Below are 12,694 nucleotides of genomic sequence, written 5' to 3'. Positions count from 1 at the left end.
CCCTCCCTCCCTCGGGCGCCATCCCCTGCGGCGACAGCCTCCCTCCACGGGCCTCCTCGCCCGCTGCGCACACACGCACTTGTCTGGCCGGAGGACGCCGAAGCAGCAGCAGCGCGCCGCTCGATCCGAAATGAAATGCTCTGGCGGCGGCGATTACCAAATGAGGACGCGGACATGCATAACATGAATAAATACGTCGCTAACGAGGTTACGGCGCGGCCGTCTTTAATTCGCATTTGGCTGCCGCCCGGCGGCGGCGCAGCGCGGCGCGGGTAATTCAAAGTCATAAATCGGCTCGGCGAGGATTACTATTGGACCCCGCTCATCGCCGCCGTTATGAGGGATCGCCGATGCGCTGCGGGCGCTGCTGCCGCGGTGCGGGGGGAGGAGAGGGGAGGAGAGGGGAGGGTAGGGGAGGTGCACGACTGGCACCCTGCGCCACTTGAAGGGCGCCAAATCGCGCGGCGCGGAGGATTATCGCGATAGGGGACGGAGCCAAAGGGCGGCGGCGGCGGTGGTGGTCGGGCAAGGAAGTGTTTGCTTCCGCACCACCTCTGTCTAATTGCATTCCGAATATGAGGGGAAACGGGCGGACGGACGGACGGACGGACGGGGGGTGTCGATGTGACGAGCAGAAGGCGAGCGAGCAGGCGCCGGGGTGACCAATCTAATGCGGCTCTTCCTCTTCCCCTGATTCATCTTCTACGATTGTAGCTCCAGCGTTTATGTAGAAACGATTAATTCTTTTCGCCAATCAATTTTCCTTATAGTCTTTATTTCACTTCATAGTTATAGTCTTTATTCTACGTAATCAGGTTTTGGAAATTTAGTTAGTTTAGGCTTCTTCTTCTTCTTCTTCTTCTTCTTCTTCTTCTTCTTCTTCTTCTTCTTCTTCTTCTTCTTCTTCTTCTTCCAGCCACACCGCCGCTCATATCTCTTCGCCTCGGGTTTGTGCGTGCGGGCTCGTACACAATGCGCACTAATATGTAAATTCCCCGGCAAGTGCACGCCCGGCTGTACGTGGCGTTACGCCCTGCTGAACCAGTAGGGGGGGGGGGGGCTGCCGCCCGCCACGCCGCGCCACGCCATGCGGAGAGGAGATGACGTAATTCTGCAGACGGTGACACGGCTCGAGCCCCGTGGGGGTGGAAATAAGTGATGTCTGAGCTGTTGGCCCCCTCCCCCCCCCCTCTCTCTCTCTCTCGCTCGCTCTCTCTCCGTCTCGCTCTCTTACATTTCTACACACCCTCCCCTTCTGTGCGGAAAGGGTTCGGGGGGGTAGCGGTCGTGGGGGATGTTTGTGTCATTATTATTTGTCGCAGCAGAAAAGGCGCTCGGCATATAAGCGTTTGTGAGAGGCATCTGGAGCACGGCGACAATTCTGCTGCTCCAGTGTGTGTGTGTGCGTGTGTGTGTGTGTGTTTGTGTTGGGGGAGGAGAGATATGTGTGTATGACTATGTGACTGCAGGTGTTCTGGTTCCGAGCGAGGGAAAGCCAGACCAGTGAAAGACTTTAGCTGAGGAGTCTCTGACCCTATCGAACACGAGTGGTTGATGTGTGAATCACATCACATGTAGCGTAGTTCGGCAAGAATTATTACGGAAAAGTTCCTTTATTCGTAACAGAATGTCATAAAAAATGTATGAGTTGGAGATGGCGTGATTGGAAACGTTGAAAAGTCTAGGAAAGAGTTGACAATTCCTCTTTACAGTGTACAAAAACTTCTACATCGTCCACACAACATATCAATTCTCTGAGAAATGATGATAGACCATTTTTTTTAAAAAGAAAGGAAAGTTGGGAACGCGGGTGGTGACTTGTGGAGGCTCCCCTCCGCCTCTATACCCTTCTCCTCCCCCACTGCCGCCTAGCCGACCACATCTACTTGCTCATCTCTCTGGCGGTGATGTATCGCGGCGCTTGTGGAGGGCGGTGACGTGTCGCTGCCCTGCGCGCGCGCGTGCTCCGTGTGTGCGTGTGACGCGAAACGTGCAGAAAATTTGGCCCTTGATGTAAATTTTGAGTTAATTTAAGGGAATTCCCTTTGAATTAGCGGGATTTAGTTCGACACCCAACAACACCAAACACCCTTTTTGACGTGAAATATAACGTACGTTGGAATTAAAAATGTAGGAAGTGTACAATCCAGTTACTTCTACGCAAAACGTATTTTCTCAAGTTTTCCGCAGAGGTTTTTTTTTCACCTTTTGTAAACACTACAGGCAAGTTTTTCGCTGCTCTTTTGCTCACCCTCAACTGCGTGCGTTTTATCATCCGATTATGTAGAGCGAGCCCGAGCCGAGCCCCGCCTTCGCCACGCGCGGGGCTGCGTTCGAACGGGCGCGCTCTGTCGGAAATGGCACGCACTTGGAGGGGCGCATTCATGGGGCGTGGAAGTGAATGTGAATGTAGATGCGAGTGCCGTGAATGCGACCTTATCCACATTCACGTCCATTTTTCAATTCCTGCCAGGCTGAACATCAGTCCTCACCCGCCCACGCACCTCAACTCCACACCAAGCAGAAAAACTATTTTGGTCAGGTGTGCTTGAACACGTGGAAATCCACGGAAAACAATGTCACTCACCAGCAGGTAAGTGAAATAATTCAATTTCACGTCCCCAAGTATGTGAATGGTCGTACACACATCTGCAGGTGTGTGAAATTTCCTGTCGCACACCTGCAGGAACGTGTGTGAACTTTTCCACTCACCTGCACGTGTGCGACGTTCGTACTCTTGGATTTTTAGTGCATACCTAGGATAACGCACGATCGCCGAAGACATTTTGTTTCGTGGTGTGATGTGAAACAAATGACAGGAAAGGGGGCCAAATCGGTTCTCAGCTGTCAGCACATCGCCTTCCATAACTGTTGCCGATTCTGGCCACTGTCGTCGGGGATTGGCCTCGTTTGGGGAGGCTGACTAACGATTCGCGCCGCGCACCGCGCACATTGACGGCTGCCGATTAATTCTCCGCCGTCGTCTCTCTCGCTCTCGTTGAGGGTGGCCCCGGCCGCGGTCTCGCTCGCACTCGCATTGCGTATCGCACGCGACGGAGCAGCCCTCTCCAGGCGTGCCAACATGACAGTCGGATTGCAATCAAGGAGATGGCTTATTCCCGACGAGATATGGGTCTTGCCACGGACCGGCGAGGGGTATTAGCAATCAATGGACATATATGTGTGTGTGCTCATCAGGGCTCTGCAAAAAGAATGTGTTTAGGAGCGGTTCGCGATTTGTAAAATGGCGCAGTATACGGGCGTCATTAGCCCTGCGAGATGGCGTTTTTTCGCCATGTTGGGTTGGGCTATCTTTCCAACGACCTCTTTAGCAGGGCACGCGTGCAGCCGCCCCCGCCACGGGCGCTGCCGGCACCCCGCCCCGCGCCCCGGCCTCACCCCACCCCGCGAAGCCACGCCGAGCCGTGCACGGGGGTGAATATTTTACTCACACTTGGTATAGCCGGCTCGAGTGATGAGTTTACACTGACTGCGGGACTAGTGCTGTTCGGCGCCGAGCAAAGTAAAGTGCACGCCATGAATCTTTCATACGCCGTAAGAGCGTCGGCACGCCGCTCAACACACAACACCATATTGCGCACAACGGGCTAGTTTCAAAAATCAAACTCTCTCACCGAAGCATACTCCCACCAGTCGGAACGTAAACATATAAAACAATCGCCAATACTGTGACCATAATCATCGTGATTTCCTGAAAGTGTGTACAGTATGTGTCCTTCCATTGAAACAAACAGTTCTCGTTAAGCAAAAAACCACTTGCTCGCGGCTATGGATCACCCACTACCTGGAAACATTTTTTCCGACAGCACTATGTGCGCCGCGCGCTGTGCTGCCTCCGCGGGCGGCACGGGGGCGGCTGTCAAGGGAAGTGCCCCCCGCCGCCAGCTGGGGGTGTGTGGGCTCTGAGGTGTGAAGTAGCGACGGCTCCACTGTGGTGTGCGGGGGGCCGCCCATAGGGCCGCCCGCGGCCGCGGCGCTCGCGCTCGGCGCTGAGCGGCTACGAGAGTCAACAACCTTGGCGCCAAGCGGGCGTCAAGCGCGGAGGAGGCGACAACAAAGGTACGCAAAAAGGAGCCGGGAGGGGGAGGAAGACGGACGGGAAAGACTCAAAGCCCCGCGCTTCCCTTTACCGAGCGGTGAAATTTTCATACGCAATGTGCAATGTGCCTAAACTGTGCAAATCGGAAGAGGGGGCAAGCGGAGGGGAATTTGCGGTGTGCGCGGATCCGATGAGGGGGAGAGCGGGGGAGAGAGTGCGCGAGCTAGGGCAAAGCGATAGAAGTGAGAGACAGGCGGGAAAGGTGCAGGCAGGGAAAGGGGAGCGCGAGCGGGAGGGAGGGGGAGGGGAGGAGGGACGAGGAGGAAGGGGGTGGAAGTGAGTGCATAGGAGAAATTAATCAAACAGCCACGCCACGGGCTATTCGTTTGATAAAAATCGCTTTTTATTTCATTTGAAAGGACAGGCGCCGCGTGGAATGTGACCTCTACGTGACGTGTCATGTTGCGTGTCATTATTTCACAGTAACAATTATTACAGCATGGGACCACCACCTACGTTCATTTCTCGCCTGTCTCTCATTATTTATTATTGAAACTTTTTTTCCGGGTAATATTAATGGCCACAGTCAGGGGTATGCCTCCACACCCCACCACCCACAGCGGGCGCGAAAAAAAAAAAAAAAGGCTCAGATGGCACGTTGCGGCCGCATATGGATTGATCCACGGGCAGCATGTGTGAGGGCCATCAGTTCCACACTGTTTTCAAATTTGGCAAACACAATTTTACAGGAAGTTTCGAGGTGATACGATACACATTTCATTTCTGATGCGATTCAACAGTTTCTTTTTCTTTCCTACCCTAAGAAATCGTTAAAGTTTGCAAACTTTGAAAACCCAAAGCGGGCGGTGCGCATCTTCTACTGTTTGCTCTACCGCCCACGTTTTCGAAAAACACTGCGTGGGGGAAAATGTGACGGTGGCTTGTTGCCACAAGGTGATGTATCTTACTTGTGTATGGCCGCCGGGCATGCTCTGCTGCTCCTGCTCTTTTTGCCCCTAGTCGATTCAATTAAGGGTGGGTGCTGCTGCTGTCCCTTGTTACCAAAGTCCTGCGCGTCTTCGGCGTGTCCACCGCTTTGTCAACGTCACCCTTTTCCTTTTTTGCTCTCTCTTCTATCTCTTTCGCTCGCTCAGTCGCTATTTGTCCATTCTCTTGCTCTCTCCTAGCTGTCTGCCACTCTCTCCCCCTCTTCTTCAATTCATCCCTCTACCTCACTTTGTCTGATGCAGAAAGTGTTATGACTCCAGAAATAACAGAACTTGTCTGGTTGCGTACTAATTTAGACGATATAATATTCTGTAAAATTGCTGAACTCTTCCATTTCCTAATTTGTAAAACAACAAGTTTTTTCCCCTCTCGTTGCCCTTTCCTGTCTCATGCGATGATCGTCAGTGCACACCCTACTCTCTCTTAGACCCCACCATCTCTCTTTCGCTCCTTTCTCTTCGCTCGGAGCGTGAGATGCGAAGCACGGACTGGAAGCCATATAAGCCCGTACCAGATTGGCAGGCTGATATGATGGCAACGCCAATAGTTGTTGGTCTGGAGCGGAAGGTCTTGCCGAAGCGCGGTGTTTCTTTGGGATCAGGTCAATGACACTTTTGAGGCTGGTGAAAGTAAGAACTCGGAGTTCAATTGCATGGAACATTTTATTGCAAAAATAAATTAACTTTCACCCTTGCTCATATTAAACCCACAAAACAGTAACAATATCTATCTTTCAAATAAATTTTTAAATAAAACACCCACCCGTCACTAAGGTATATACAAATCAGTGCATGATAATCAGACTTGCTACTGACAGCTTTGAGCAAATGTATTTAAAACAATAGTTCATGTTTTCGTCTTCTGCTGGTTACACAGTCTGCCTTTTAATAAAAACACTAAAAAAGCATTGGTATCCGCAGCAGAGGATCGGGTATATAGTGGATATTCAAGTTTTACAGTTGTTCACTAAAAATGAGGAGGGACATTTGTCGCTCTCAGGAGGGTGACATTTTCAATCCACTTCCCTGAGAGCGAAATTTGTTTTCATCGCTCCATTTGAGTGATGACTAGAAACATCGCTCAATTTGAATCTTTTTAGCGACACTTTCCGTTACGGATACGACTTTTTTAAGTCGTTTTCGCGAACCTCGCTCTAACAGAGCGATGTAGAATTGCGTTGGTAGATATGGGAAGAAAATGTGATTCCCATTTACAGAGTGATGACGTAAAGCTAACTATGGCATGACAAAGTGGTGCCCGATGCTCTGGCCAAAAGTACACTTTTTAGTCATTTTCAGGATTATTTTTTTCTTGTCGGAAGTGTAACTTCATAAATTCTGCTAGTTGGTCACTGCCCCCTCGCTGAGGTGTCCGCCAAAGTGCACGGCTCGTCCCACCGCCTGGACGGGGGTAGAATTTCTCTCCACTTAAGGAAGGGCATTAAAAAGGGCGCAGCCCCTGGGTGCCACGTGCTGCTGAGAGCGGGAGGGAGGAAGGGAGGGAGGGAGAGAGAGAGAGAGAGTTGGAGAGAGCGGGAGGAACGGAGAAAGGGGGCGAGCGGGAGGGAAAGGCGTGGGCACATCAGATTCTTTTCTCCAGCAGGCTGGCAGGCTTCCAGAGGTGCCGCGCCTGCTGCCACCCGGGCCGCTGGAGCAGTAGGCTGGGGCCGCACCGGCCGGCGCGGCGGGCGGGCAGCCGAGTCGGCTCCCTTTTTGTGCCCCCGTCCCGTGCTCATCTTCATCCTCCTTTTGTTTCTTGTTTCTCATCTGGCGCCACCTTTACTGGCAGTTACAGTGCACCCACCTACTGCCGCAGCCCTTATTCTTACCCCTCCATTTCTTTCCCTCCATCCCCCCTCCACCCCTACCTCTCCTTTTCCTTTTCTCTCTCCCACCTCTAAAGGCCTACTTCTCTCCCCTCTCACTACTGGCGGCGCGGCGCTCTGACTTACATTTTACGAGAACCCCTTCATCGGAAAAAAGTTTTTTCGGAAAAATGTCTCTATCTAATGTCGTCACCAACACGCGCAGATGTCCAATGCAACCGATCATATAACCATTACTCTCACCGCTGGGACGCCTCGACACATGTGTCAAAGCGATCAGCGTAAAATCAATTCTGTCGCCTCAAATCGTCGCCCACGATCTCGTCGACGTCCTCCTCGGCCCGCGCGGCGCCGTCCTCAGTGGCAGTGGTGGCCGCCGCCGCCGCCACCGCCGCCGCCGCCCATGCCGCCGCCCTGGAGGAGCCGGAGCGCGGGGATGGCGAAGGCCAGCGTGGACAGCATGAGCGCCTTCCCGACCAGCAGCGCGAGCAGCGACATCTTGACAGGCAGCAGCGACGAGCCGAACACCAGCAGCGGGGCGATGCCGCCGTTGCGCCGCCGACCGGTGAAGGCAGAGGCTGGAGGGGTGCAGAAAAAGAGAATTAGCGGGGACAGGCTGAGCCAGGAGATTAACGCCGGGGAAGGGGTGCCTCTTTGTAAACTGGCCCTCCCCCACCACCACCCGCACCCCCTGCCTTACCAGAACCCACCCCCGTCATTCCGACTGGAATAAGGAACGCCTCTCAAAGGCGTCTTTGAATGCAGTTTGAGTTGGCGGCGGCAGCAGGCGACCCTTGCGCGGCGAAACTTGAAGGTATTGCGGTGCTGCGGTCCGGTCTTCGGCCAGCACCTTTACCCCCAGAGGCGACCCGCCCCCGCCGCCGCGGGAGGACCCTTGAGGACCCCGCGCGCCCAGGGCCCCGAGGGGGACTCGAACCGACCGCCCTCAAATTGCCCTCCGGACTGCATCCTGCCCCCGCCCGCCGCCCCCGCCCGCAGCCCGACCACAGGCGGCCGCAGGGCCCCACAGGGCTTCACAGGGCCCCCGCAGGGCGCTTCAACAGGACCGGATGCCTTTCTCTTTTAGCCACCCGGCTGACCACTCCTGGAGGTGCGGTGGAGGGTAGGGGGGGCGGCGGGGGCTCAAAAGTTTCACAGTGACCTCCTCCTTGTCGTCGGCCACCGCAAAGGACCGCAGTGAGGGGCGCGCGACGGGCCGCGGCGTCCGCATTCTTGTGGAGGGCCCCGCCGGCCTCGCCGCGAACGGCCGTATTGTTGTGGAGCAGCACTCACCGTTGACGGGCGTGTCGATGACCTCCCGGATGGTCCTGGCGCTGGGCAGCTGCAGGCGCAGGGAGTACCCCTGGAGGAGGGTCAGGAGGCGCGAGCCCAGGGCCTCGTCGCCGCCGCCGCCGCCACCGGGGGTGTCCAGCGACCTGAGGCACGTCAAGCGCGGGGCGTGAGATCGGCTGTCCGCTGTCCCACTAACTCACATAACCTCGCGCCGAGGCGCCCGGTCCCCTTACCTCGCGGTCTCCTTGGCGGTCTCCTTGGCGTCCGGGACGAGCACCAGGCCCGCGCCCAGGTTGATCTCGCGCTGCGCCCTGGCCACCCGGTCCAGGGCGCGGGCCGCCATCGTCCTGATGCAGGAGGCCGTGTCCGGGGCGCTCGAGGACGACAGGCAATCCTTCACCACGGTCATGGCGGCCTGCGGCAGCTTCCACGACCAGCCCCCTGCGCGAACACACGACATTGTTCTAAATAAATCATAACGCACCACATGCTAATACAAAACAAAAGGAGAGTGCAATATTCCGAAACTTAGGGTTCTTAGGGACTTTGACAGAATGAAACGCAAAACGAACGTGTGCTTGACATGAACCCATACTGGAAACCACAGGAACATTTAACTTGTTTTGAGGACACGGGACACTGTATGTGCTGTAGTTCAATAAGCTATTTTCATTCAACATGAGGGGAGTTTATTTTTAGGTAACTGTAAAATGCATAGTTTGCTGCATGTAAACTCTGACAAACACTGTCTGACACTGCTGTTGCAATTTCTTTTGTGAATGAAGCCATGCTCTATAAATTGTTAAATGCGATCCACTTTAGAGTGAGATTAGAAGTATTCACATATTACTTATAAGTTCGGCTAAGCGGCATTACACGATTTCTCAATGGTTCTCCTATTGTCTGGCCCACAGCAAAATCTAATCCAGACGATACTCCCATCACAAGGAGGTGCACCATACCAGGGGAACCGAGGTGGCTGATTCACCTTCACCCACACACTGAACGGCATGCACACGTAGGAGTAGCTGTTGAGGCGAACCAGCCACCTTGTGTCGCATACAGGTAGTGCCTAAAAGGCAGAATAACACAATGTAATCCAATGGGTCGATGCAGGAATAGGACACACCGTTGTCCCACTGGTACTAGGTCACTTTCCATCAGTGACACACACACACACACACGCACGCGCACACACAAACACACACGGCACTCACTGTCTTCTTGCTGGCCGTCTTTCAGGTCCAGGTCGTCTCCCCCCTTGCCGTCCACGCCCCAGGGCGCGGCCGAGTCCACGGGGCGGAGGCGCGTGCAGCGGGCCTCCTGCACCAGGACGGCAGCCAGAACCACCGCCACCGAGAGCGCGACGGCGGGTGCGCGACGACGAAAGCGAAACATGGCGGTAGGACGACGCACCACTGCTACCACTGCGGGACGCACAACAGAACTGCGATCCTTGGGCCGGGGGCGGGTCCCTTTATATCAAGGTCTTCCTCGGCCGCCGCCCGCCCCGCGCTGGCCCTGACTTTGGCTTCACTTTTCTAAACGCTGTCATTTGGTGGGCCGCGGGGGGCCGTGGTGGTGGCAGAGCGGGGAGGATGCCCACCGCCACCGCCGCCGCCGCCGAAAGACGACGAAAGCGAAGCCAATCGGTGACGGAGGGGGATGGGTCCTCCGGCGACGTCCTCCCCCTCTCCCAGGTCCCGGGGACGACGACGACGAGTACGCGGCGGTGGTGACGGCGGTGGCGTCTGCTGTCCCGTCCTGTATGACCACCGTATCTCTCGCGCCGGCCCCTTGGACTTACGTCGCCCGCGCCGCGCCGCGCCGCTTTGTCCGGGGCGCGTTCCTGCGGCCGCGCGGCCACCGGACCTCACCGCCAGCCGGACCCCGCGGCGCGTGCCACCGGAAGATGTTAGGGTCGGCGTCGGCGCGAAGAGGAGGGGCAGCCAAACCACGTGCGGACCTCTGCTGTTGGCTCGGGCGGCTCGGGGAAACGCGACACATCTAGCCCTCCACACAACACGATCTGCTTGCAGTGGCACTCGCAATAATAGTAAGTGCCAACCGATGAAACCACCGCATACGGTTTGACATCAGGTTGAGCAGAGAAGGCTCGCGTCGCGTCCTGGTGCTGCTGTTTGTTGCACCGTAGGCCAAGTGCGTCCACTACGCACCAGTGTTCAGTGTTGGCTTGTTTGCCTACCCCCATAGGAGCCAGGGTGTGGCTCACGAGAGATAGGAAGCTGAAATGCAGAATAATGCGAGTAAGAAGAAAACGGAAATCACTATGCTTTCTACATGGGACTTCCGTTTTCTTGTTTTCTGCATTCTTCTGCATTTCAGCTTTACCGGAATGCTCTATTGGACTAGTTGATCGGCCAAATAGCAGCAACGGCAGCATGTAAGGAGGCAGAGCAGCAGCAGCAGCAGGTGAAGTTTTCTCGGCGCAGCCGATCTACACTATTGACATGTTGCCGCGGGCCGCCACCGCCAGCGGCGCTAGCTCAAGCTCCGCAAGCTGCGGTCGCGCCGTCCATTATTTGATTCACTACTTTCTATCACGCCGGCCGGCCGCTGCGGTGAGATGCCGCACGACGCGACGCGTGTCGGGGGAGTGTCGGACGCGTGAGTGACAAGCCCAAGGAAAAGAAGTGGATTACTTATTATTTTTTGTTCCGGCAAATAGAGCTAAGCCGTTTTAAAAAAATAAATAAAAAAATTCTCCTTAGACTGAATATGATATCAAGCGTGTGATAATTATCAGCTGTGATCCCTTCGAGTTTGTTTCAATACAGTTAATCGATTTTCTATTGGGGGTTGAGCGATCTTCCGCCAATACAGTATAATCGAGTGCCCCCACCCCTTTCGAGTTCGGTCGTTGCCGCGTCTGGCTGGAAACAGAGTAATGCGATTGGTGAATCATTCCATGCTGAAAACAACTACCCCCCCCCCCCCCCCCCCCCACCCCTGCCTGACTGACGGCCGGCTCCAGCGCGTCGCGCGGCGCTTGCCCTCCCCGGCCCGGCGCCGCCGCGCCGGCTGGGTAGGCAGCCCAGCGCGCACCCGGGCCGGAGCGGTGGCGGCGGCGGGGGGCCGCGACGCGAACAGCAGACAGGACGCGACGACGACGTCCCACCGCGCTGGCAGTGCGATGCGATTGTGATCATACACCACCTCCATGGGAATAAATAGTGTCAAGCGGTCAATCTGGTTCGTGATGATGATGCGGTGTCCGGCGGGACAGTGTTTGCACAGTTTACACATCGAATAATCATCAATGGCGCTCGTTCTTTGATCGCCCGCCCCGACGCACCCTCTTTCAAAAGCCCATTCCACTCCACACCCCGCACGTCCTTGCTAATTATATCTAACCCTCCCTCTTCTGTCCGCAGGTGAGGCGACCTCCCCCCCCCCTTTTCCCCGCCTGCGCCGCCCTTGCGCGCGCCCTGCTTGCATATTTGAAGGGCGAAGCGAACACAGCAGGGATTCACATGGTCCGAGTTAATAATATCACGGTAGCGTGACTGGGTCCGGGCAGGGCGAGGCTAGGCGGGGCGGCGGGGCGGCGGGGCGGGGCGAAGCGCGGTCTGGTCCTGGTTGACAGCCGATGGAATATGGAGCGACCAGCGGTCGAGGGGACGCGGTGGACAAGTGACGTTACCCTTCCACTAACCCCTTCTGCCCTGCCGTCCCGCGTCGACTGACACACACAGACACACACACACACACACACACACACACACACACACACACGCGCGCGCGCGCGCGCGCGCGCGCGGCACGTGTCGACTGCCCCGCAGTCCGACATCACTCCAAATACTATTACTGTCCTGTTAAAAAGAGTTGTTTTTTCTTTCTTTTATACGATTCTTTTTCCCACGTTGCAGTCTGCCGCCTTGCTGCCTAACTCGGTCGGACACTCTGTCAGTGTGGAATCAAATAAGCACCGCCGCCAATTTTTTTTCACGGTTCAACCGGCCCCACGTGACATTGCACGGCACGCCAACGCGAGCCGCGTCACAGGCGCCAATTACAATTTTACAATTACTGAGTGTCGTGTCCACTTGGACCCTTCACGCCCGGGACAGACTGCGGCCCGAGCTGCGGCCGCCCTATCGCGCCCCACCCCGGTGCTACGGTGGTGGTGGAACGTCATCATTTTTTAACGTCAACTTGACGCGACACAATAACGCTGTCGCGCGAAAATAGAAAAGGAAAAAAAAAAGTAATAACCGATCTTTTTCTAAAACAAGAAAAATCAACAACAACAACATAAAGAGGATGGCGCGACGCGGTGGCGCTAAAGGGAATGAGCAATAAGACTCGGAGGAAAAAGGAGTGCAATGTGTATGTTCTGTGTGTGTGCGAGTAAGAGAGAGAATGAGAGAGACAGTGAGTGCATGTAAGTGTGTGTCGCCGGCCGGCTCGGTCGGGTGACATGTGCCCGCTGTTATATGCCCCCGTTTGGCGGTCCTGGACACGCCCGCCCCCGCCCCGCCGCCGCC

The 12,694-nt window shown here is 55.6% G+C and overlaps 2 protein-coding genes across 2 annotated transcripts in view; one reads left to right on the top strand and one right to left on the bottom strand.

Moving 5' to 3' along the window:
• The window catches only part of LOC113205016 (uncharacterized), an 85,321-nt gene that overhangs the window by 6,828 nt on the left and 65,799 nt on the right, over positions 1-12,694 (top strand). The gene's annotated exons all lie outside the window — the stretch shown is intronic.
• On the bottom strand, positions 6,943-9,614 carry LOC113205035 (uncharacterized). The gene is made up of 4 exons (XM_026420476.2): positions 9,404-9,614; positions 8,420-8,627; positions 8,187-8,329; positions 6,943-7,471 (listed from the first exon to the last, which is right to left on the bottom strand). Exons 1-4 carry the CDS (start codon positions 9,582-9,584, stop codon positions 7,251-7,253), a joined length of 753 nt encoding a protein of 250 aa, XP_026276261.1. The 5' UTR covers positions 9,585-9,614; the 3' UTR covers positions 6,943-7,250.

Source organism: Frankliniella occidentalis, unplaced genomic scaffold (genome assembly GCF_000697945.3).
Source record: "Frankliniella occidentalis isolate FOCC.00 unplaced genomic scaffold, Focc_3.1 Scaffold23, whole genome shotgun sequence".
NCBI classification, from domain to species: Eukaryota; Metazoa; Arthropoda; class Insecta; order Thysanoptera; family Thripidae; genus Frankliniella; species Frankliniella occidentalis.
The sequence above is the reverse complement of the archived record's forward strand: the minus strand, read 5'-3'. Positions and strand labels throughout refer to the sequence as shown.

What these genes read in the sequence shown, in the direction of transcription:
- LOC113205035 (XM_026420476.2), bottom strand. Translation starts at nt 9,584, where the DNA reads ATGTTTCGCTTTCGTCGTCGCGCACCCGCCGTCGCGCTCTCGGTGGCG. An exon ending in ACCGCCAAGGAGACCGCGAG is followed by an intron (nt 8,330 to 8,419) that starts GTAAGGGGACCG and finishes GACGTGCCTCAG; the next exon opens with GTCGCTGGACACCCCCGGTG. An exon ending in CATCGACACGCCCGTCAACG is followed by an intron (nt 7,472 to 8,186) that starts GTGAGTGCTGCT and finishes GCACCCCTCCAG; the next exon opens with CCTCTGCCTTCACCGGTCGG.